This window comes from Phalacrocorax aristotelis, chromosome 8, assembly GCF_949628215.1.
Source record: "Phalacrocorax aristotelis chromosome 8, bGulAri2.1, whole genome shotgun sequence".
Classification (NCBI taxonomy): Eukaryota; Metazoa; Chordata; class Aves; order Suliformes; family Phalacrocoracidae; genus Phalacrocorax; species Phalacrocorax aristotelis.
Genome location: NC_134283.1, coordinates 31,575,124 through 31,600,907, shown reverse-complemented (window position 1 = coordinate 31,600,907; position 25,784 = coordinate 31,575,124). Strand labels below are relative to the sequence as shown.

Genomic DNA, 25,784 nt, shown 5'->3' with positions numbered 1-25,784 from the left:
CAAATTTTAACTTAAACACTAAACAGGTCTTATATGAGGGACACGCTGTCATGCAGCTCCCAGTTGTATAGCTGCTGCATTCTACATTTCAAAGCATTTTGAGAGTAAAATCCAAATCTTGTCACCCTTCTGAGCCCTGTAATGTAGCATGAATCCTGTTGGTTCAGCTTTTTCATGGAATATGGTAAGAGAATTAATAGGGGAAGGCAATGTATGTAATGGTAAAAGTAGGATAGTAAATGGCAAGATGCAGTGGTGGATGGTTTGCAGCACTTGGTGTTCTCTCTTCTGACAGCAGTGCCAATGTATGTTCAAGATGTTGGTATGGACATCTGTATACCCTGCTGCTTTATTCCAAAGACATGTTTACTGGCTCAGGGGACAATATGCTCAAGCGTTAGAGAATGTGTAATTAGGTAAACTGGCCTTCTGCCAAAACTCTTCAGCTACTCCGTTGAGATGTAAGCTCTGTAGAGCTTGCTAACCACATAATTTTCTTGCTCATCGCTTCCATTATGCAGCTGGTCTGAGGAGGAGGTGTTTTATGAAGGGGATATTGGATGCACTGCAAGTACTTTTTCTGCCATACTGCTTTGGCACAGGGATTTCGTTGCTCTTCATGTACAGTACCTGTCCCAGTGCTGATCCAGTTCCTGTGGTCTTTAAGTTTTTAGCTGGCTTTGCTGCTACATGCCTACCACCAGCACTTAGCTCCTTAACAGTGGGTTTTGGAAGTGATGACACAAGAAAGGTGGTGGTGCTTTTTCCTTGCAGGGTTTTTATCCCTCTGCGGGCTGTTTTGGAAGGAGGCTTTGCTGCTGGCACATTTTGTCATCTGTTGCTGTGAGGCAGTCATCCCTGTGTGGTCAGAAATCTTGGGGTTTATGCTGTTGTGGTAATGACAGGAGAGCTAGCTCTCTGTGGATTTTTCTTGAGGACCAGTTCAAGTCTTTTAGGTAATAAGATCACATAGCCTTTCTTCTTCAGGCTGATACAGAGACTAAAAAAAGCTCTTTGGCCTTCACTAACAGCAACTTGGAGACCCAGCAGTGAATTCCAGGCTCAAGCTAGGGTCTAGGGAATCAGTATCCTTCAGGAGCTTGATGCTTCCCCCCAGTGGTTGTAGCATCTTCAAAGAGTCTGAGAGAGGAAAGACCCCAAAGATGCAGGGAGCCTGGTGCCATGGCCAAGCTGTCATTTTGTCTTTGCTTATCAAACCCTCTTTACTTCATAATGGATTAAATATTAAGCCCTCTCCACCTCAGTGACATAACGTCATTTGCTTTTGCCTTTCCTCTGCCAGAAGGAGGATTTTCCTTCTTCTCTTAGAAGAAAGCATTTGAAGAACAGTGGTTTGGATTTTACCTGCCCCTGGTGTAAATGCCTAATGCTTTAGGAGAAATCCCCATGTACATAAGAAATGGGTAGGTTCCTTTTTCTTTTTTCTGCCCCATTTGTCCTGCAAGAGAATTGTGCATTTGGAGGGAACAGAAACTCCTTGGTTTGTGGGATTAAGATAAACCCACTTACTCTGCAATAACATTCACAGGGATAAAAATGCAATTTTTAGCCAAGCGACTGAACACAGTGTACATTATCAATGGGGAAAAAAAAAACCCTGTTCCTAGCAGATTATCCTTAACACTTCTAGTGTATAGTAAATGTTCCAGCTATCATTCCAGATGAATTGTCTCTTTCTTTTTTTAACTGCAGCTTTGTACCAGTGAACATATTCTGGCATGGTCAAGGCTTGGCTATACCTCTGCATCTTGAGCTATTTTCTATCTGTACTTTTCTCTCTAAATGCCTTTTTTTATCCATTTATGCATTTCTTCAGCTGCCAAATGGCTCTCCTGCTGTGGCAGATGCTTTGGCTTCATGCTTGGTCTTTATCCCTTGTATGTCCAGATTTTGTTGGCTATACAGCATTTGTCAGCTACTTGCTGCTGTTGCTCTAGTGAGTTTTCGGAAAAGTGTGAGAGAATTTTTTTCTATGTGTGAGATCTAAGGAGATGGTGTTCTGCAACATCTTGCTTTTAATTGTGAAAACCAAGTTTAGAGGCAGTTATCTTGGAGACTGAGGGGGATCTGTAGAAAATACAGTAGTGGGTGTTGCGTGTGTTAGTATTAGGTCTGGTACCATAAATATGCAAATAAACCACGGGTCTCTTCAGCATTGACTCCCTGATGCTTGTAACAGTCCATAAAACACAGCAATGCCTCCCTCACCCCTTGTACACACATGCCTACCTACTCCGTGTATACACAGTTTAGTAAGATATCTCCTGGAAGGTGGTTGGAGATGAAGACTTTTACTAACTGCACTATCCAGTAACAACCAGAAATTTCCTATAGCTAGGAGCTTTAATGTGGTTGCCAGTATTGTATTAAACATGTTCTTTTTTAGAGGGTTCTCCAGGTTGCCCACCCACTCAGCTGTATTTAGTCATCTAAAATAATGTTATTTCTCTATACGTACACATCTGTTTTCACTCTATTGCCAATTGAAATGCTGCTGCATATTCTCTGTGTATTGTGGCTACTTTCCCAGCTTATTGAAAATTTACGCAGTGTAAGGGGATTTTACAAGTTCTCGAAAAACATGAAGTATTTTCCCACAGTAGCCACACCATATCATGTCTAAATGAAATGACATCTATTCACAGAATTAAAATGTGCACCTGCATATGACTGACTTATCATGCTTTCACAGAGATACAAAAAATTCTTTAGTTTCTTTTATTTGAAGCAAACATTTTCTTATGGGGAGCTTATTAAGCAGCTTCCGATAGTGAACTTCTAAGAATTAAGCCAGCTAGTGTCCTGAATGTCTGGTGAGAGTATGCTTTTACTGACTGCTGTTTTGTTTAGGAAACTGTTATAAGCAAAATTTCTGATTTGTGGTGTTCTGTAGCTATTGGTAATCACTGTCACAGGAAGCTGAAGAGTGAAAGTCCTCAAATAGAGTTTGAGCACTCAGCAGCTAGAGTAATCCGGCGTGCGTTATGTGCAGCTGCTTATTTCAGACCTTTCCAAGAGCATTGCTTTAGGGAAACTCTCCCTTAGACCTCATTCAACTCACTTAGTTGAATGTCTGAACATATGGTTTCTAAAACTATTTAAATTGGGTAACTGATCTGTCATGTTTTATCTCCTGTGTCTTCAGTGTTAGTACTGCATTTTTAAATACCTTGCCTTCAGATCTGTAATTATATTGGTTGATGCTATTAATGTCTAAAATCCTGTTTCTGAGGGTCACCTCTGTAGCAGCAAAGGAGATAAGGAGGTGCAGTTCTGCCCTCCTAGCACAGATGATAAATCTTGGGATAAAGCTTGAGAATTGCCTGTCGTTATTCCTCAAAACCTCCATCCTATGCTTTTAGCAAGTAGCATAATGAGCAGTGTGCTACCTTCGAGGCAAGAGTCCAAGGCTGAACCAGTGCAGTGTCACATTTGAACGTTTTAAGCCCAGTTCCCAGTCTGACAATCAGCAGTGCGCTAGCCGGCCAGAAAAGCTGATCCCTAACTGACAGATGACTTGCTATCTTAATTTCATTAACTTCCCCACCAAATTGGAAGAGAACGAGAGGGGATAAATAACTTGTCAGCATGCTCCTCTAGAAGCATCTCTTAGTGCTTGTGATTTAGACAAATTCCTGTGGCGCATCAGGTTTGTGTTACATTATGACTCTGTGTAATTCTCTCCAGATTGCATAATGGGAGACGATTGCAGGAGCAAATGCCTGGAAAACAAAGTGGTAGGTTAGTTTTCCCCTGGAGCAGACGTGTTTTCCTAGAATCGGGACATCATAGTAGCACTGCACTTTTGTCTTTAATAAGTGTTTCAGTTGTTCTCCGGTCTTGGAGGAGCTGTAGAGGTGCCTGCTATTGCTTTGAAAGTTAAGATTTGGTTATAAATACTTTTCCAAACAAAGTGACTGTCGATCAGCTACTCCCCAGGATTCCTTGCAGTATTTGGGGGGATCCCAGGGAAATAGCTAAATAAATGGCCTGTTCTGGTGCCTATACTGAAAGACAGAAAGCGTTCCAGCCTGTCTAGGTACTGCAGGTGTTGGCCTGCAGTTCTGTGCGTGGATTCTCTTATGATTGTTGTTACGAAGTTCCTATCCAAAATCCTGTATTTCTTTGAAACCAGTATTGGTTGTCTTGCTAGTAGTAAAGCTGATTAAAACAGGGAAATCATCCTGGTTCTGCCATGAAATAGTTTGCAGCTTTTAAAGGCGTGTCAGGTCTCTTTCCTTAAAATATCTCTCAGAACGAAAATACTGAGAATTATGCTTCCACAGATTTTAAGGGGGGGGAAAGTAAGTTTGGATTATTTGAAATCTTATTATCCCTGTTCAGTTTTATTTTTATCAGGCTTTAATGTGCTTAGAGGAGGCTTTCATATCTCAAAATCCCTTTCTAAGATGCATAACAACAGTTAATAGGTAAAATGGCTGGGTAGGGGAAGGAATGGGTAGGGGAAGGAAAGGTCCAAGAACTCCCATAAACCTCCCTGTTGGACTCAACAGCTCTGTAATGTTAGTTACTCAGGTGAGGCTGAACGTGCCACCATATGAGCTCCTGGTTTAATCTTTGCTGCTTATGTCAGATGGTCCTGTAAATATGCGGGGAACTGAATTATTATGAAATGTGTATCTCTAATGGCTCCTTTCGAAATTCTCATTAAGGTCGGTTGACTGTAATTTTCACCACTAAACCCAGCATTTGTCATGACAGATTATAAAAGTCCTAATTCTAATTCATTGTGTTCTGTGTATTTGGCGCAGGGGCTGGGGAGGGGAGAAAAGTTATATTTAAGTTTCACCTACTTCAAATTTAAGGGTGATGTATATGAAAGTGGAAAGATTGCTGTGTATATGTTGGAGTAGTCATGCTCAAGCATGCAGTGTTGTGCCTAACTCCTGATAGTTTCCTCTCTTGTTAGACTATAGAATCTAACTGGCGATGTGGGCGACATAATTTGCAAAGAATTCAGTGCCGCTCCGAAAACAGCAAAGGTGTCTACTGTTTACAGTATGATGATGAAAAGATTATCAGTGGCCTACGAGATAACTCCATTAAGGTAAACAGGGTTTTTTTTAGTCTTTTCCATAGAGGTAAACGGGTAATTCTGCCTTGGAAAGGTAGCTGGCTGCTTGTTGTTTCCGTGATGACTTTTCCTTTCTTCAGGGGACAATATTTATCTGTGCAGGGCTTATGAGGATGGAAATCTCTTCTGTAGCCATGCGAAGCTCTTGCCTGCACTTTGCTCTAGGAACTTTGAGGACTGCCAGCCAGGAGACTGATACTGCTGACTAAAAAGAAACGCTTGTGAAATCAGAGTTCACATAACATGAAGACTGCATTCACCACTGTCCTTAGTTGTGTCTCTTGTCATTGCTAGTAATTTGCTTTCATGCTAATAGAGGTTGCTTTCACACTGATAATCGGTGGCATTCCCTTTTGCAAAACAGGCTTTTATCTTTTTGTGATTTTTGGTTATTTCACTGTTCTGTCAAAAATTTGCATCAAGGAGACTTTCTTAAGCTAAAAGTGAGGACATATGCCTACTGTTTGGACAGGCTGACTGCCCATGGAAGTTTTTTTCCTTCCTTCTCTTTTTGGCAATGTTCAAGTCCTGGATCAGTGTTCTTGATAAGCCATTTATACTTCTTATTTTTAACAGATCTGGGATAAAACAAGCTTGGAATGTTTGAAGGTATTAACAGGACATACTGGCTCAGTTCTTTGTCTGCAGTATGATGAAAGAGTCATTGTAACTGGATCTTCAGATTCTACAGTGAGGTGAGTGTTAACTTTTTGCACTGGGCATATTTACAATAATCTGCAAATACCAGAAAACATCCCTAATGTGAATGTGATATATTATCACATTCAAGATGTTCACACTTGGCAAAGAAACACATTTATCAAATGTTTTTCCAAATCTCGGTCTCATTTTTTTAGTGTTAAGAATTTTGAAGGAACGTGACCTTTATGATTCAAGACATGTCCTGAGGTGGTAGAATGGCTGATAGCCAACTATACAATAATTTCCTCATTTAGGATTTGTTGTACTGCCTTCTGATATCTCTTAATTATGACTATTAAGGGTACTTGGTATATATGGAGCACTTGTCAGACAGCAATTTTAATGTTACTGAGTTTAAATTCTTGTATGAATTCCATGGCCAGTAGATGTCCAGCAGAGATGCTCAGATACGGTTCAGTGGAAGGGCCTTGTCTCCTGGTGTCTTGCGTTGGTATACCAGTGTCAATCTCTATAACACTTTTAAAAAATTAAGAATTGATCATAACACCCTTCAGGCAGTAGAAATTAAGTTGTGATTTTTCACTTTATGTAAGCTAGTAGGTAGCCCTGGAGGGTGTTACATCCCAGTTGCGACTGGCATGTGCTAAATCTGAATGGTGTAAAACTGAAAAAATCATATTGGATAATATTTGCTTTGGTCTGTTTCATCAGTTTATACATCATATGGGTTTTAGTCATCCTCAAGAGTTACAGAATTGTGGTCACTGTTAAGCAGCCCTTTCTCTTAGCAGTGGTCCCAGCTTAGGCATTTCCTGGCCTAATTGCTTGCTGCTGTTAATTGTTCCTTGTGAGTCTGAGATGCAAACAAGGATACTTTCCCAGGTGCTGTCCTCCTGCCTTCCCCAAGCCCTAAGGGGTGTTAAGCAACCAGAGCACTTCCCATTAGAGGCAGTAGCAGACATGCGCATATTTATACTTTATACCGTGCATAGACATCATCCTTCCTTTGGAATAAAATTCTTTTCTTCTGCAGAGTTTGGGATGTAAATACAGGTGAAGTTCTGAATACACTGATTCATCACAATGAGGCAGTGCTTCATTTGAGGTTCAGTAACGGCTTAATGGTAACATGCTCAAAGGACAGATCAATTGCTGTTTGGGATATGGCATCACCTACTGACATCACCCTGCGTCGTGTCTTAGTTGGCCATCGTGCTGCCGTTAATGTGGTAGACTTCGATGACAAGTATATTGTGTCAGCGTCAGGTGACAGGACCATTAAAGTAAGTTGGCAGAGCTCTGATCTAGGTCTGCATGCCTACCAAGCCAGAAAAGCTTCTGAGTATTATTCAACTCTGAATAGCCAAGCGGTTCTGTGCCTTTTTCTTTACCACTCGGTGCGCTGCTTCCTCTCGCTAGCTGTTAATGTCTTTATATGCATAACTAGGCTAGTAACATTTTTGTGGCTTCTGTCGTACAATTGCAAAAAAGTAAAGCCCATTTGCTGTTTGAACTCTGGTTTCAAGATCAGCTTGTTTGTTAAATGTGGCACTTCTTGTGACTTTTTCCAAGTGTTATTTTTTATTTCAACCGGCAGTCCTGTTCCAGACGTGAAATTTATCAGTAGTTGCCTTTCCTCACCACACCTTCCCAGCAGCTCAGCCAGGCTTTGCCATGTTTGAAGAATTAAGAGGCTCTATTTGGAGGCTATTACATATGAGAAGATTTGAGTTACCCAGAGTGTATTAATATAACAAAGGCATTTCCATCCTTCCCTCTAGAACCAGAACTACCTTAGACTATGCCAAAAAGATCTTGGCAGTTTAATGTTCGAATATCTGCCAAAGATCCCACTGCACTCTGTTGGAAAATGAGCCACTGGGTACTCTACATTACAGTTTCAATTACAGTTCATTAAAAATGGGCAAAGTTGATTGAATAATTCGTTAAGAAAGAGGCAACCATGAAACTTCTATAGGCCATGGTTTGGGCCTTCCCTTGCTAGTAGATTGCTAGCACTTTGGTAAAAAAATGTGGGGTGTTTGTGTATGGGATAACTTCCACTTTTAAAAATGGTTGCTAACTTAGCAAGATTCAGATGTAATCAAGTTTTTGAAATCATTTGGGGCAGTCTCTACCACTTGAAAATATTTTATATACACTCCTACCTAACTTTTCTCATTGACTTGGTGTGTAATAGCAATGCCCGTGGCTCTTGTCACTGCTAGGTCCCCGTAGCACCATTACTCCACTAATGCCAGGTACCCGCTCTTTGCCCATAAAAATATGATGTGAGTTTTCATTCCCACTGTCCAGCAAAGGTTAGCTTCAGACCTCTTCTGGTTATGAATTTGTAATGCCTTCCATTGAAATTCTAAAACCTTGTTTGGGCATAATTCTCAGAGGAGCGTTTATCCTGTTTCACAGGTCTGGAGTACAAGTACATGTGAGTTTGTTCGTACTCTAAATGGGCACAAGCGTGGCATTGCATGCCTCCAGTACAGGGATCGACTAGTTGTCAGTGGATCTTCAGACAATACCATTAGGTGGGTACCCACGAGCTGCGATCGGTATGTAGCAGTGTACACTTGCATGCATGAAAATAGGATTTCCCTGACCTTTGGTGCTGTCCTGCACTGCCGCGTGTGCAGAACATCCTTGGTATGTCTTGCTATTGGAGCAGATGATGTATGAATGAAACTTAACTCAGTGTGAGAGTAAACATATCACGTACCTGTGAAAAAGCGGGACACTGAGGTTTATGTCAGAGATAGGCAAAACTTCTTATCTATTGCTGTGGTTTATCACCTTGTCTTCTGCTTGGAGGGATGAGAAAGATGTTGGTCACAGGTTTTCTTAATTAGTTTCTGAACCTCTAATCGTTGGTATATGCAGAATAGGAAAAAAGCGTATTAAAGTTTCGCAAGATAACTTCACATGTATCCCACCTTTACTTGTATGTAACTTTGAATGACTAAATTAATTTTTATATACTGCAGCTGCAACACAAACTTATCTATGAATTGCATGCAAGGAACAGCTCATGGTTCTCATGCCCTTTTAAGCAAATTATGTGATACCTCCCATAGAAAACCGTTCAGTAACATGCTTAAGTCACTGCATGTGAGGCTAAGGGACAGTGCTGAACCTGAAATACTCAGGCCTTTTCCTCTGTTCTCTTAAGGCTATGGGACATTGAATGCGGTGCCTGTTTAAGAGTATTAGAAGGCCATGAAGAACTGGTTCGATGCATCAGGTTCGACAATAAGAGGATTGTTAGTGGAGCCTATGATGGGTATGTTTTTGAAGGCCATTTTAAAAAAAATTGCCTTTTTAGCAAAGCATCTTCTGAAAGCCATTGAGCCTTGTGTTCTCTTGTGTAAGGGTTCTCTTCTGATTTGACTAATGGATCAGTATTTACCTGAGCGGCTTCTGCTTGAGCATTTCAACACAGCCAGCTGCAGTTTTAAGTAGCCAATAAACTGCTTTTCTGGTGCTCCTTAGCATGCTCCTAAATTGTGTTATCACTCATAGAAAGTAAAGTTTTGTTTGGCTAAAGTGACATTCCTTTGTTTCTTCCCTCAGGAATTGCTCCTTACCTGGTCCTGTGTGCTTTTACAGTAGTTTAGGCTTTCTATTTTTAGAAGACAGCAGCACTGAAAATGTTTGTGAACATAAATATATCCTGTGGGGCTCTTGGAAGTCTCTAGTGACCACTTCTGTTGGGTTGAGGGCAGGAGTCCCACTGTTAGTGCTTCTGACTTGCTCAGTGTTTTCATTGTGTAGTGTGTTCAGGACAGCTAACATCCATGTCTAATTTAATTTCTCCATTTCTTTTGCTGCCTGATTTGTACTTCAAGTGAACAGCAGAGTTACTGAAAACAGTTCTTGAACTGTGTCTCTAGCCTTTTTTGGGGGGTTTTAGTGTCTCACTGGGGTTGGCAGTCCCAGCTTAATTCCCAGTGGTACTTTGCACCTCACCAGTAGTGCGGTAAGCTTTCGAGATCTTCTGCAGTTCCAAAATGGCTTGTGCACACACAGTCAATTTGTCTTTCATATAACCAACCCGCTTGGTTCGTCACAAAGACATCAGCTGTGTTTGGTGCTAAAAACAAATATAAAACTATCTGAGTTTTACGAGATTTAGTGTTAGTATTTTAGTGAAGATAGATTCTAACATTTTCCTTGATCCTGATGAACTAGCTGTAGGGAAAATCTGGCATACTTCTCATTGCTTTAGATGTTTCTTCTATGCTTATACTTGAAACAATGCTTTCATAATGACCTTCTTGTTTTACTTTATAGCAAAATTAAAGTTTGGGACTTGCAAGCTGCTCTTGACCCTCGTGCCCCAGCAAGTACATTATGCTTGCGTACGTTAGTGGTATGTAAAATTAATTCATTTAGACTTATCTGAAATATTTTATTTGTAATAAAATGCCTCTTACATTATAGTGGGATAGGGGAAAAACTCAGGATGTCCTGTAAAGCCTAGGCTGCTGCTTATTCTAAGAATAAAGAAAAAAATTATATATTGTTATATCCTGAATGATTTGGTCTGAGCTTAAAAGAAAGATAAAGTTTTTCTAGTTTGAGATTCTTGGATACTCCTAAAAAAAAAAATCAGCATGACACTGTATCAAATAATTCTAGTTAATGGCGTGTTTCCCTAATACTGTTGTAGCCTCTTGTTAAAATGAGGGGAGGAATCTCGTGAGCCTTTCCCAAAGCTTTCTCCTAACCGTTTAGTTTGGAAGGATGAGATGTGAAGAGGGAGGGGAGGTTGGCTTGAAAGGATTACCACAGGAACTCTGATCACTTCAGTGGACTATCATATTTAAGACTGCTGCTTCAGTTATATTTCTCTCTGTAGTGTGGGTTTTTGTTTATGACAGTAGACTTAATTAAAAATAAATTGGGGAAATGAGGTCATTGTTCTTTTGACTGAAATGTGCATGAAACTTTACTTCAGGAGTCAGTTTGACAAGCTAGTAGCGACCCAAAGTTGCTGTCTGTATGTGATGGTAACTGGCTTATTGTGCTTGGCCTTTCCAACACCTAAAGTGCTTCCATGGCCAGATAAGTTTCTAGTTTTTCTTTCTTTTCTGCATCGAGGTGAGATTTAATTAACCTTTTATTCCATATGAATGCAGGGTATTTAGTTTTACTGAAAGTTGTTTCTTTCCCTTCTGTGTGGGTATATGGTAGCTCAGATTATATCTTGGGGATCAGTCTGACAGCTCCTGTTAGTTCTGTAATGAAGGTAGTGTGCTCCTTTTAAATTTATTAAAAATGGGTAAGCAGGATGAAGAGGAGAACCTTTTCTGGGCCTCTTAGTGCCATTTTGAGATTTCTTGAAAGAGCTGACGGAGCACGTACTCGTCCACCTCTCTTATGGCAGCATTTGAACACTGTCTGTCTTGACCAGTAAGGGAGCCATAATGGTCCTTTCAGCAGCGTCTCCTAGATGAAGCTGTGATGTGGTGTCCTAGGGCTGTACAAAAAAGGAGTTAGCAGCAGTGTTGAATGCAAATCTTGTGTAGGAGAGAGAAGGAGCCCTGGCAGACTGTCAGTGCCAGCCAATCTTCTAAATTGCTGCTGCTTGACTGATAGGTTGCTTTTGTCTTTAATCTCAGCCTCTATGGCTGGGCCCTCCAGGGGAGGCTCAGGGTTTACAAGCACTGGATTTGGAAGCCATGTATTTTGGAGAAAAAAAGTTACATACAAAATCAGCTTTTCTTAAATTTGAGTGTAATTATAAGTAAGAGTTTCTTAGTCAGCTTGCCAGAGTTTGAGTACACCATCCTGTGTCCAGATACATGTGTGAGTACAAATGAAATGAAATGTTATTGTCGTCTTGCCTCGCTAAGCTGATTTCGTATTGCTCACAGGAACATTCAGGACGTGTCTTTAGACTCCAGTTTGATGAATTTCAGATCATTAGTAGTTCCCATGATGATACAATTCTGATTTGGGATTTCTTAAATGTGCCACCCAGTGCCCAGAATGAGACCCGCTCTCCATCTAGAACGTACACTTACATCTCCAGATAACAGTCTGCACTTTACTGCCCTCCGAAGGTAGGTCTTCCTCTTTTTATTGGATGTATTATGGATATCTGAAATTATCACACTGTCTGCAGCTTGGCTTAGTCAAAACAAGCTGGTGTTTTCCTTAAGAAAGTAAAACCTATTTATGCCACTTCTTTCATGTTTAATGTTTGTACGGTCATGCTTCAGCTTACAAAACTTGTCATGTCATGTTACCGTATCCCCTCCTATAATCCCTCCCATTTGTAATTGGATACTTCAGGTATTTTATATTATTAAGCATTCACAACATTCTTGGAAATGGAGGAGACTTGGTGTATTGCACAAGTCTTCCAAATATCCTGTGAAATCAGCACCTGTTAAGAGTTCTTGATGCGTCTGCTCATGACTTGAATCTTTATAATGAACATTTACTAGAGATGTAATGCATCTTTAGTAAACTGAACGCAATTGGGCAAACGCTCATCAGAAACGAGCAGTTCTGAGGTAACCACAAATAGTATGGAAAGCTTTCAGAACTAAAAATTACATTGCGTGAGGCAGCACAACAGCTCAGAGCTGTCAGAAATGGTGCACATGAAATTTTAGCTATTTTGTTTCCATTTTTCTGCAAGCCAGCTTCATACAGTTCTTGAAGCACGGTGGGTAAAAAGCTCTGCTGTAGATCTGTTTGTTACAACAGTGGATTCTTTTCCTTATGTCATCTATGTTGCTGCCAACAATTGCACTTCAAACTATAAATAGGTGTGAATGCTGGGATGTGGAAACACAGAAATTGCCTTACCAAAGCAGAGCAGTCACCCCTTTCTCCAGTGCCCCGTCTCTGCCAGTGCTGAGACTGGATGCTTCCAAGGAAGTGGAGACACCGCAGCAAGAGGAGTTAGGAGTAACATTGCCCCAACAGGAAGGATTTGTTTTATTTGAAGTAGGTGATTAGTGGTTTGCTTAAACTTTGTGGGAAAATCTTCCCGTCTTTTTGTAAGCATGGATTCTCATTATCTATCTGTATATGTGTATCCCTGCTGTGGCCAGAAGTTCCTAAGTTCTTTCCGGTCCTTCCGTAGGATCTCTGCTTCTGGCTAGGAAATACCTTCCCTTGTGAAGACACACTTTGCTTCTTTGAGATGCCGATTCTTAAAAATTAGGCATGCTTATGGGTGAAAGAAGACTCAGGAAAGCGTTGGCTGCCTTTCCTACTTACTGAACTCCTACTCATTTAAAAAAAAAACCCAAGATAATGTCCTCTCTGGATATGACACTTGGATCTGTTGGATCGTTACGTTTCACAGAGGGTCAAAGCAAAAAGCTGGCCATTGCTGGACTGAGTTCCCTGTCATTCTAAATCTGTAATTACTTAATATAATGATTAAGGAAGAAGTCTTGTGCTGTGATGGTGATGTGTAGAATCAGGAGTTAATGGAACTTTCCCTTAAAACCACATTTTAAGAACACTGCTGCAAGGGTAGTTTAGTAAAACTCATGGGCTTTCTTATCCTGCCTGCAGTAGGACAACAGAAATCTGAAAAGGCTAAACTGTTAAACTTAATGTTTATGTACAGTGTGGGGATGTAGCTAAAGACACAACTTTCTGGGAGGTAAATCCTGAAACTACCCAAAGAGCCAGGGCCTCCAGCACTGCTGTGACTTCCACTTCAGAATGATTTTGATTGATCCATAATGATGTACTTGTATCCTTGCTGGGGAAAGCTTGGTGCTGTCACTGATGGTAGCATCCTTAGGGACTTTGTCCTGCTCCTTTTAAGACAGAGATACTGCTGTTGGCTTCTGTACCTCCTGGGTCCATACTTAGGTGAACTTCAGCTGTGGAAACTCCAAGGCTTGTTGAAGTTGAATGGTTTTCCCTCTCTAATGGAAAACTTTTCTCCTTTCTGAATAATTCTTTTTTTTTTCCCCTTCTTTTTTGTCTTGCCTTTTCATACATATAGAATAGGCTGCATGAGTAGATGACAATAGTTTTAGGAACAACCTCCATCTATCTTCCAGTTCATACATCAGTACTTTCTTCTGTTAACTTACAAGATAATTTGAGATTGACAATTTTTTGTTGTTGTTTTTGTTTAAAAAAAAATACAGAAGCATATTTGGCAAGCTTCTTGTATCAGTTTTGATTCATGGAAAAGCTAGACGTAGCAGGCCTTAAGCAAAAAAGAAATTAGGAGTTGAATAAAATTTATATCCATTCGCTTGACCAGCAATCTGCTGGTGTCTTACCTTCCTCTCTTGCCACGTGCAGCCCACAAGACCCTCTGTCATTGAGGTTTGTCAGTGAAATATGCCTTTGGCAGTGTGTTCTTCCATTCAAATTCTGCATACTTGACAGTTTTGCACAGCTTATGTCTGACTTGTCCCATGATGCGCAACTGAAACCACGCGGACCTCCATATCGTGGGAGTTGTTGGTGTTGGTAGTGACAGTCCCTTAATAATTATTTCCTATATAGGAGATACTGTGATGTCATTTTTGACAGGTTTGTCTGACTTCAGAATCCAAAAAATGTAAATCTACATAGAATATGGTCAAACAGCTAATATTTCATTATGACATTTAATAAAATAGTTTTATATGCTTTCAAACATTATAGTTTTCGGAATTTTGAAGCAGCCCTGTATGCTTTTTTACATGGCTTGCAATGTTATGCCTCTTCAAAGTGGATCATTTTTGACAGTCCTGGCAGTTGGCTGCGAGGGTTTTATTGCTTTCTGTTGAATTCCTGTTGTTTATTGTAACATGATAAAAATTGTTACCATATGATAGTCTAATATTCTTAGATTAAGCACTAGGGCTTGGGCTGGGGGAAGGGTAGTCAAGGGGAAGCGCCTAAAGATGTTTTAACCTTTCATGGGAATTTCATATCAGAAGAGGGTAGTTCTCCATAGTCCATAAAAATGATTTTTGGGAAGTGGCAGGTAAAATCAAAGTTCAGATTTAATGACACTAAGAATTTGCACTGGCTCCAAGCAAATAAGGGAGTCATGTGGCTGGAAAAGGTAACGGAAGTATAAAACTACTTGAGTATTTTATCTATTTCCTTAAACTCATGTATTAAAGCAACTGAACTGTGTATCCTGTGCAAAGCTTGCTCCTGTGCAGTGTGGAGGAGAAAGGAACATTTTCTTGCAGTTGTATGGAGGTCACTGTTTCGGTAAATAGTGTTCAGCAAGACTAGCTGGTGGTTCACCTGTGGTCCCCAAGAGGGTTGTGGATTCTCACTACATGTAAAAAAACTGCCAAGCTATAGCTGAGACCCAAGGGACTAGTGCCTTTGAGAATCTTGCTCTTCAACTGAATTCAGAGCACATGCCACAGCAAAGGCAATGTCCTCTGGAGGTGCATCTCTCCTTGAAGGCAAGACTTCTAGCACAGAGGGAAGTATTTAAGGGCGAGCAGCCCCTTAATGTATTTAATTGTCGCAGATGTGTCGCATAAGCCTTACTCCTTGCAGGTGTTTTGCCCTTTTATTTCAGCCTGGAGTGCAAAAGATGGTGTGGGCCTAATCTCCTCCAGATGTCTCCAGATGTTGCTTTTTGATTTGTATCTTCTGTCAGTTCAGCTTGTCTTTCCTCTTTTGCAGGGTTTCACAGTCTTGAACTACTGGATTTTTGGCTACTACATGCCTGAAGATGTTGATTGACAGCTAAAGTCAGAATTGGTTCTATATGCTGTGTAGATGCAAAGCAGCACAATTCTATATCTAAATTTCTTAGTCTTTCCTGCTCTCAGTGGTCGTCTTTGAATTTACTACAAATTCACTGACTTCGAGTAGACGAATTTCCGAAGCCTGTCGTTCCCTGCAATGAGAAATCCAAAGCTTCACATGTAAATTGTCCGTAGAAACTGAACTCCGATGGCTTGTTTTTCAGAAATAAATCAGCAGTCAAGAAAGGACTTGGCCTAATTTATATTGCTTTGCACTTTTGTCTGACTTTAAAGAAAAAACATTCTCCAACGAAATTTGGGTGCCAAACACATACCCAGAATGTACAGAGCTTTGCTTTCAAAGTCACCGTTGTCCTTTAGACTTAACCCTCATGACAGATTCAGAGCCTGGTTTTTTTTGATAGGATTGTACGCTGGACTCAGAAATATTTCTGAATTGCTCAGTAATATTTTTGGATTACAGTTTACTCGTTTCCGCACCAATAAATTCTTTTAAATTAAAGATTACCTGTAATTCAGGCTAGGTTATCTAAACTAGTTGTATAGCACTGTCTTTTCCTTTTAACTGTGCTCTGTACTACAGCCGTCCTACGCTTCCTAATGTTTGGTATACTAAAACCTTTCCATGTGTGCTTGCCTCATTTCAAATACTGTATAAGCATGTAGATATAATGTACATAACTGTAACCTCCGGGTGCTAGGAGTCAGGATTTCCTGACACTACACACTAATACAAAACGTGGTAGCACTTGGCAGCAGGATGTTCTAGCTACTGGCACTGTAGGGGTTAATATGAGTTACCTGGACATTGTCTCTGCAAAAGGAGGTTTTCAGTATTCCTTAGGATTTTTTTTAATGGGAACTACATATTTTAAAATGTAATTTCTGAACTTTTTAAAAATTAAAAAATGTTTAATTTATGTTCTGTATCTTATATTTTTGTGCCGCAGTATTTACAGAAGTCTTTCTTTTAACACCAGTAGGTCCTCACAAATGCCTGTTGATGTCCTTTAGCATTAGTTTGGCTGCTCAGTGGAGAAGGTGCCATGGGCCAAAGTGAAATTTATTTATGTTTGATTTGTAACACTTCCTTACGGCGGTGTGGAGTGGAGGTCCCTTCAAGTCAAAGCTCCGGTTACCATGCTGATTACCATGCTGTTTTTCTTTTCCACAGCTATCAGCTGTGACCGTACTGCGACGTCCTGGTCATGGTTCCTCTTCGTTAGCATGCTTTTATTGGGAAGTCTCAGTTTTTTCTTCTTATGTTGTCATAGTCTCTCCTCTAATTTATGTGGTCATGTAAACGCTACAGCATTTTTCTTATGTCAGAATAAGACATGGATAAATGCAAACATGAATATTTTATCTGCATTAAGCGTGTGTGACCACGGCTGTCGGTGGCTTTTCTTTAATGCTTCTGTGGAGCTCAGCGTGAAATCTGCCTGTTTTCCGGGAGGAGATGCGTGCTAGCACAGAAATGCATTGTTATTCCTTTGATTGTTTGTACGTCGTGTGTTTTTTGTCCTCTGGCAGCACTTTCTTGGGTTTGCATTTTTCCCTTTTACAGTTAGAAAGGTTAGGGGACATCCGACTGCTGAGGGATCGCCCCGCGTTACCGGCGGAACGGCTGCAGTTCGACGCGCCGCTTCAGAGAAAGCGTGTGTCGAGGCGTTACCAGACTGTTACAGAAGTGCGACTTGAGGTTTTCTCCTCCTCACCCTTCGCATTGAGAGAGGTGTTGGGATCAGTGCTTAAGTTAAGCTCCCATTTACATGTTACTATAACAATATTTATTTCATCGACATGACCGAATGTGATGAAGTACAGGAGATTAAAAACACTCTCCTAAGCGTCCATAAGATCCCTCTTTGGTAAACTTGACAGTAGTTCGTGAAAGTGTCTTACTTTACCCTTCTCATCTAATAGCTTTAATATTAAACTGTTTAAAAAGGAAAACCTGTCGCGGCCCTGAAGAAAAAGGTATTTGTTTCTGAAGAACGGAGTCCTTTTTTTAAATGCATGTGTAAGATTTAAATTCATGTTTTCCCTTGGGAGATACTGGTATTTGAACATGCGGTCTGAACTTCTTCGTGCTTTGTGTAACACAGCAGTGGACTTTTGTGATTGGCACCCAAGGAACTTGACTCCTGGGATTAATGGTAGTGATCCTGGCTGCACTCTGGACTTTGTTTTGCTAACCAGAATTGAGCAACTGTACATTACTGCTATATTAATGTTTCAAAGCACTGGGATAGTCTAATTCTAACTTGTAATTATGTTTGCCAATTATATGTTTGGAAAGTTGGTGTATGAACAGCTTCTTGAAACTGTTAAATTGTACAGATATTGTTCATGATCTAAAGCTTTGTACTGTGGAATGTGCTTAATAAAAAAAAAAACAAAAACCACAAAACGTTTGAACTTAAGTTGTCAAATGAATGGATAAGCAACGTCACCCAACGAGACGTCGGTGTTCCGCGTGAGTTAGTGCAAGCTCAGCGCGCAGTTACGCTGACCCAGAGCTCGTGTTGGTAAGAGTTCCGTCTGGGAGGCGTTGGGCGCTGGTGCAGTGGTGCTAAGCCCATGGGTGCCTTTCCCCGGCCCTTCTGCAGCGCCCAGCGTGAGGCACCTGGCTACTGGGCCAAAGCATTTCGAGTCCAAAACGCGTCTGCAGTGGCCCCGCTGCGTGCTTTGGCCTGGGTGCGTGCCGTTCCGAGACGGGTTTTTACCCGTCCGTTGTTATAGTGCGCACTGTGGGAGGATGCGGTGAAAAACAGAGCTGAGCTTGTTCACCCATGCCAGAGGAACTTACCTCCTCTGCTTTGCCGCAGCACTTGTGTCACACATCAGCAGAAACATTGCAAGAAGAATTTTTTCCTTAGCAAGAATGCAGATAGAATTTTTAAAGTGTTACTCATTTCCTTGGCTGCTAAAGCAATCTGTGTTCATGCCATGAGCCCAGTGCAGAGAACGGGTCTTCTGGTGCTAGCTCTGTCTCAAGAAGAACTTTTCCTTGGGTTTCCTTTACCTAATGTGCAGTGACTAGTGAGAATAAGTGATCAAAGTTCTTGCCTCTGCCCTCTATGCCCTGATCTTCTGTTATTAGTATTATTTGTGAGAAGTTTGCTTTTAAACAATTTGAGAAGTTGCCGCTGTGTGGTTAATGAGTTCCTCCAGTTCATTTCTGAATGGTCAGACCAGGAAGTGAGTGATCGTGCAGATCCTCTGCTGCTCCCTCATGCCACTGGCAGAAGGGGAGCGGCCAGCAGCTTGCTGGCTCATCAAGGTCCAGGTATACGGGCAGTGGGAGGTGAAAATCTCGTTAAATCATCGTGCTTGAGCCGACTCGGTGTGCCAACCGTGGGGCTCACCAGCGACCTTCTGAAAGCGTTGGTTTTGGTAAGGTGTATGTTGGAAGCACTAACCTGAAATGTGCTCTAAACTCTGTGCTAAGAATATGAACAAAGTTCTGGCTAAGTACTGGCAAATGCAGCCTTCAGCATGTCTATCTAATACAGATTACTTTTTATTCTTTTTGGCCTGCTCTGACGCTTACTGGATAATTTTCAAAGCAACTTTGCTGCTGCTCAGGTTGTAGCTGCGCTCCAGTAAGAGGAAAGCAAGTAAAATCTCATGTATTTTCTGTTGGAAGTGCTTTGAAAAAAGCAAAGCCTCACTGAACTATTTAAATGGGTTGTGAATGTCTTGCTGAACATTGTTATTCAAATAAGCCATAAAAGCTCTGTGACACATTGGCTAAAATCTGGAGTATAAGCTTTGAGGTCAAACTTTAAAATTCATTGTTATCTGGGTGGCCTTTGGTTTTGGTTATTTTGTTGGGTTTTTCCCTTGCAGTTGTAACCTATCTAAGTCATCTGTTAATTCCCACTGGAGAACTTCATAGTGAAGTTGCGAGGCACCTCTCTGCCGGGTGCTCCCACCCCTCCTGCCGTGGTCTGGGGCCCCTTTGGGCTCTACCCGAGGGTTGGGAGCGATAATGCTGTCCCAGCCGTGACATCTCTGTGCTGCTGTGAAACACCCCGTGAGCGTGCGGGCCAGGGGGGCGGATCAGGGCCCACCTGGCCTTGGTTAAGGAGAGGCCATGGGGTGTTCTTAGGTTGCGAGGTACAAGGGAGCCCTGGCCGTCAACTGCACAGTGGGCTGGGCTTTACCCCGCCTGTTGCCTTACGGCGGTGCAGCAGCACAGGGCTTCGCTGTGTCTTGTTACCTGATGCTCTCGGGGTTGGGGAGCGGGGGGACCCTGGGCTGCTCTTGGTCCTAACTGCTGACCGCTTTCAGTAACCGGGCAATGGGGAAGGGTGTGTGCTTAGAAGGGGGTGCGTGTGAGGTCCCTCAGTGCCCCATCTTGTGTGGGGAGCAATGTTTTTATCAGCTAGTTGTGTCACTGCCCTGATTTGCGCTGCGTGTTAGTTTACTTTCTGCACAGCGGTGGGTTTGCTTGCTTCGGCACGGCTGTGGGCATTGTTTGTAAAAAGGATTGGAGAGGACAAGTGCTCAACAAAAAACAAGTTATTTTCATGCGATTCTTTTAAAACTCTCATCTGGAGGCAGGCTGCAGTGGGCTGGGCTGTTGGAATTGAGCTGTGACTCTCTGGCAAAATGGTTTGGTGTCGGTGGCTCCCCTGGCTCTGGTTTTCCCACCGGAGCACAGATCTCCAGCCTCACCTGTTGCCCTAAGGAGGCGGCTACTCGTCTGCCACTGCTAGGTTTGGTTGCTATCACGTGGCAGTGCGTGCAGGGAAGTCACTCTTGGCTCTTCCACTGTGGCAGCCCTGTGAGGTAACAGATTCACAGCAGACCTGCTGCCTGGAGAAAGGCTCCCCCTGAACTGGATTCAGCTCAGCCTGGGCTGGCTTGGAGGCTGGGGCTGTGTTGATAAGCCTAATTTGGTACCAAGGCACATTAGTCACATTAGTCAATGGGAAGCGCGACTGAAAGGGGGTGGTGGGAGGGAGAGCAGCAGGATGTGCGTTCGTGGCCTGAGCAGATGTTTGGGCCTGATATTACAAACTGAGTTTGTTTGACTTTGCTGAACCTCTCCCCCACTGCAGCATGTCTTTTCTTCCCAGATGCCTACTCTTCATTTACCTCTGCTTCTTACTGTTTTCAGAAGCTTGCTTGTTTGTTTGTTTTTTTTCCTTCTGAGCAGCTGTGAGATGGAGAAGACCCAAGTGGGGAGCGAGAGCAGGGCTGCTGGAGCTGTGGGAAGGAGGGTTGCGGGGTCCCCACGGGAACCTTGCAAAGGCAGGATAACTAGCCGGGACCAGCGGGCGCAGGGAGCACTGAGCTGAGGAGGAACACCTTGCCTTCCTGTCCTGTGTGAGTCTGGTCATGTTTCTGTGGAGGCTGATTGTGCCCAGCCTCCTGCTGTGGGGCAGCACCTGCCAGAGAGGGCAGTGATTACAGGGAGTGGGTTTCAGGTGTTTGCTCTTGCCTGGCTGCGGAGGCTGCCCAACATAGCCTTGCAGCTCATGCTGGCAGGCACCAAACCTCTTTGCTATGCTGGAACTGGGAGTTTTTAATCTGTGTGAAGATAACAGGCCTGTTCTGACGTCTTTCCAGTTCTCCACGTAAGCTGGAGGGTAAGTAACACATGTTTCTGGGACGGATCTTTCTGTCTACGTATGTGTGATCAGCTCTTTAAGCTGCAGCTTACAACAGACAAGGTACAAGGTACGATCTTGGCTTGAATAGTGTAAGGACAGCCATAAGTCATAACAAAGTTTTGCTAAATACTTAAAACACTGTTAGAGTGAATGATTTCCTCTAAGGGTAACTGTTTGCCAAGCTCTGCACCCTGTCCTGTTTACTGCCTGGAGCTCTGGTGCTCTCTCAGCCAGGCTGGGCGGCTGGACCTACTCTCTGTGGGCTCAGCCCAGCATCTGTGTGATGCCTCCTTTCTCCCTTCTTGAGATGTTTTACTCCGTGTTGCCTCAGTTGCCATTGCTGTGGCTTTTATGCTACAGCAGGATAGCACATGTGGCACCGAGTGACAGCTGTGCAAATGCCGCTTCTAACAGAGCAGGAATTGATTGTCAGCAGCGAGGTGACTCTGGAAGCATTTGCCTGATTATTAATAACTATTTCGAAGGGCCTGTCATCTCATGGGCTGAATTAAGGAAGCACGTAGAATGAGTTGTTGGCCTTTCTTCCCAAAGCTTTACAGCGAAGTGTGCAGACACTATGCAGGGAGCATTACAAAACCTTCCTGTGCCAAAAGCATTGGCGGATCTTACTCCTCTACCATTCAGGGGAGGAGGGACGAGCCTGCTTGCTCTAGGGCTGGAAGTGCCCTGGTGAGAGCAAAATGATTTGGGTCAGGGTAAAGCAAACTTCCTTCAGTGTGCAGAGGTGAACCACCCTTGGAGCTCTGCTGTGTGTGGGTGCAGTGTGCTTTAAGTGTACCTGTAACAGCAAACTCCCCAGGCAGGGCTTTGGTGTCTCATTTCTCACTTGTTCCTATTTTTGAGCTCATGCATTCATGGTTTTGCTGGTTTAAGTCCGCTCTGCGGGTTGAAGGGCTGCAACTTTCAGAGCCCAGGGGTTGGTGTGTGTCAAGGCAGCCACTTGGGCAGAGCTTGGGAGAGGCTGGGGGGATTGGAAATGGTCCCCCCAGCTGTCCCTGCCTTCCCGGGCAGGCAGAGCAGGAGCTGAGCCAGGCAACTGCTGAGTTTGAGGCCAGTCTGAGGGATTTTCAGGTTTCATACTGCTGTTTGTGGCAATGAAGGCTCAACGCTGTGAGCTGGCTGGGTGTCGGGGAAGAGCACTGAGCACCAGTGCCCCATGCCTGTGCCTCCCTTGGAGCACCTGGGGGCTGCATGGCACTGTGTAGGGGTGCTCTTGGTCTGCTGTGGCTCTGTACCTCCAGACACATGCCGGGCCATGCATTGCAGAGGCCATGTGCCATTGGGTGCTCTGGTCTTAGAGAGATCAGAAAATGACAGATGATAAATGAAAAGATAACAGCAAACCAGGTCCCTACTGAAGAGAACAGGTGCTGAGCAGAGCTGTCGGTCCCTCTGCCGAGGACAGGACGTGGCACTGAAACCCCAGCAAGTGGCACAGAAGTGTTTTGGGGAGTGCGATGGGATGTGGTGGGTGACCTCCAAAAGCCATGGCTGAACGTGGCCCAGCTCCTGGAAAGGAATCTCAGATCTGTTACTTGTACAGGGTGTATGAGGAAAGCTTTAGAAACTGTTCTGGGGATCAGGTGGAAGCAATCATGGAGGCGCTCAGGGCCAGCAGCGTGCTGTGAAGGGGAAGGAGGTGGCAGCATGTGGCCCCTCCTACCCACACCCACAAACCAGAGCTGCTGCGGACAAAATGTTGTTTTACCCTCAACCCCTTCATGACTGAGGCGGTGTGTGGCTGTTGGCTAGTAACTAGGACCTAAAAGGGCCAGGGAATAGCGACAGGAAGGGTAGTGCTGAGTGCTTGCACCCTTGTGATGTGCTCTGAGGGCCCAGGAAGCTATAGGGGACCAGGACCTGTGACCGGCTGCTTCTGTAGCACTCTGGTCCAGCAAAGGCTTTGGTATCCCTGTGCTTTGAGATGGTTTCCAAGGGTTGGTGCTCCCTGCCAGTTGCATGGGGCTGTTAATTGTGTCAGGGACCATCTTGTCCTGGCCCCTTTCCCCATCCCCATGGCAGGAGCTTTTCTGCTGCTTTTCCAAAGGATGTTCCTTTTGTCCCCATGGGCTGGGGTTTCCCTCTATTCTCCTGAGCTCCTTCAGCCCTGAAATCCACCCTGCCTGTGCCCTCATCCCAGCGAATTGCCACCTCCCCCCTCAGCGCGCTCTCATACCTTTGAACAGCAAAATTATGGGCTGAGCTCTGCCACAGCCTGCTGGAGAGGGCAGCATGGCTGTGCATCTTTAGCTGCCACTGCACAGAGATTGTGGGTCCCTGCACTTGGCACCCACCACCCCACCTGGGCCCAAGGGGTGGGTGCTGCCAGCTCTGCCTGTGCCCCTGCCCGTAGGAGGCAGCCGCTGCTCTCCCCTTGCAAGAGCTGCTCGGCTGCACTGTGGAGCCTTTGCTTGCACAAGTCAAAAGCCTCCATGAGGATCGGAAACAGCAACTTTACCTTCTGGAGAAGTGCGAGGGGTGTATATTTTTGGAGGTTTATTCTTGGTACTGGCTGGAAAGGCTCCACAAACAGCAGCAGCCGCGTGTGCCAAGAGGAGAAGATGGATGGGGGCGAGTGCCCACTCCGGGACATGTTTCCCCTCTGGATGTGGAGAACAAGCTGCAAAATGTTCCCGCTACATGTTTATGGATCTGCTGCACAGGCGGATGTTGCTTGGCTCTGGCACGCTCGTGCGAGGTGTGTCAGTGCAGGAACGGCTTCCCTTGCATCCGGCAGCACAAATGGGGCAGCTGCACTGCCACATGCCAGAAACTGCCCCAGCCTCTGCTAGCCAGGGTGGTGAGGCAGCCCCTGGCTGGGTAGCCCTTTTTTCATCTGGAGATAGGTCTCAGTAGAAACAGCTTTCCTTGTCTGAGATTTAAAGAACTGCAATTTCATCTTTTCCTTGGCACAGGCCAGTGCAAATAAAGTAAGATGCATTTGCACCTCTTGACAATTTTTTTCTGCAGTTGAAAATTTTGTATTTTCTTTTCCTTCTTTTTTTGCCTTGAAGGAGCCCTTTGAAGGTTTTATTTTTAATTTCCAAGCACAACATGCTCAGAAGGAAAGCTTGCGTTTTTTTCTGTAAGCCTTCCACCAAGAGCAGCTGGCATTTCCATGTCGGAGGAGTGGGTGAGCTGGGCACCAGGGGCTTTGGCTTTGCCAGATGAGCCTCTCAACCAGGCAGGCAATGGGCAAAGAGGTGGTGTCTGCCTTTTGGCCGAAGAAGATCACGTGGTGCCTGCAGAGCCACCTCGGTAGCAAATGCTGCTCCTGAGCTGGCACATCCCTCCAGCAGAGCCTCTGCTGAAAGGAAAGGTGCCTCTTCTACAGCCAAATCCCTGCCTTGAAGAGAAGAGACCAAAGGTAAACTGACATACCAGGCTTCTGCATCCAAATCTGACAGTGCTTGGGGCATGCAGAGCAGGGGAGGGCTCTGCTTCTCCCCGCTGCTGGCAGCTCACAGCTCTGGCTGCACAGCCACTGTTTGCCCAGTGTCACATACAGCACAGCCTGTGATGACCCAGTGATTACTAAGACATGTCCTCACCTGATCTGGGGATAACCCTGAAGTCTTGCTAGAACAGAGCTGTGAACAAAAAAGAGGAGCGTTGTGCTTGGCCATGGTGTGTTTTTCCAGGTTATCTCTCCTACTCCCGTCAGTTTTAACTTGTTTATGTTCAATTAAGTGCACTTAATTTCACCTTGAATTGTGGGTTTCTTGTTAGAAACGTGAGCATCTCCAGAGCACCTCTGGAAAGCAGGTATTGAGCTGCAGGATGCACAGCGCTCAGCCAAGTGCCCTGGGCTTTTCCCAGGTGGTGGTCGGTCCTAGGTCAGATGGAGCCTCATCAGACTCAAGGTGTTGGGATGCTCTGACCAGCAGCCCTTAAACAGTAGCAGGAGCTTTGCAGGACTCAAATGGGGCTGGCTGCCGGCTTCCCCCAACTCTCAATGGCAAGGCACGCCTGCTCTAATTTAGGAATCAGTGAGCAGTCCATTGTGCCAGTTCATTAAACCTTGCAAATGGGAATGTTTTTAAAGGAATAGTGTGTTCATGATTCAATAAAAAAAAAAAGGAAAAAGAAAAAGGCTAGAGTAATTTAGTCTTTTAAGGTTTCACAAGCAGTTCAGTCCCTTAGGGTTTCATGAGCATGAGTACTTCTTTATTTTTCAAATGAGTGAGCTGGTATTCACAAGAGGTAGGAAAGAAGCTGCTGTGAACACTCATGCTTTGCTTTTTAATGACAGAACAGCCTGTTTAACAGTCCCACTTGGCTGTTAGTTTTGTGGTGCAATTTCTTTGGGGAGGGCTGTGGTAAGCAGCCACGAGGCTTGTTCCCCTCTCTAGCTCTCGGGGGAGTGAATCCCTGGAGCGGTTACTCCCCAGCAAGCAGCTGCTGGGGCTTGGACTGGGAGCTTTAAAGGGATTTGCCTCTGACCTGTCCGTTGCTTTCTCTGGGAAGGGGCTGATGCATGCTGCGGCGGTCACCTGGCTCTCAGCTGGAGAACCTGATCTGTTGGTTTGGGCTCCATCTTACCTGCGTCTATGTGGAGATGCTCCTCCACTTACCTCCTGACCCTTCCTCTGCTCCCCGCAATGCTCACTTGTTTCCTGCAGGTGAAGA

At 43.9% G+C, this 25,784-nt stretch overlaps 1 protein-coding gene across 6 annotated transcripts in view; it reads left to right on the top strand.

Annotated features, from left to right (window-relative positions):
• The window catches only part of FBXW11 (F-box and WD repeat domain containing 11), a 76,378-nt gene extending 58,458 nt beyond the window's left edge, over positions 1–17,920 (top strand). For all 6 annotated transcript variants that reach the window (XM_075102221.1, XM_075102220.1, XM_075102222.1 and 3 more), the window contains 8 exons: positions 4,952–5,089; positions 5,693–5,811; positions 6,813–7,062; positions 8,207–8,325; positions 8,964–9,074; positions 10,085–10,163; positions 11,671–11,859; positions 15,422–17,920. In XM_075102221.1, the coding sequence (XP_074958322.1) occupies positions 4,952–5,089; positions 5,693–5,811; positions 6,813–7,062; positions 8,207–8,325; positions 8,964–9,074; positions 10,085–10,163; positions 11,671–11,832 (978 nt within the window). In that variant the 3' untranslated portion in view covers positions 11,833–11,859; positions 15,422–17,920. The remainder of the gene's footprint in view (positions 1–4,951; positions 5,090–5,692; positions 5,812–6,812; positions 7,063–8,206; positions 8,326–8,963; positions 9,075–10,084; positions 10,164–11,670; positions 11,860–15,421) is intronic.
• The last annotated feature ends 7,864 nt before the right edge of the window (positions 17,921–25,784 follow it).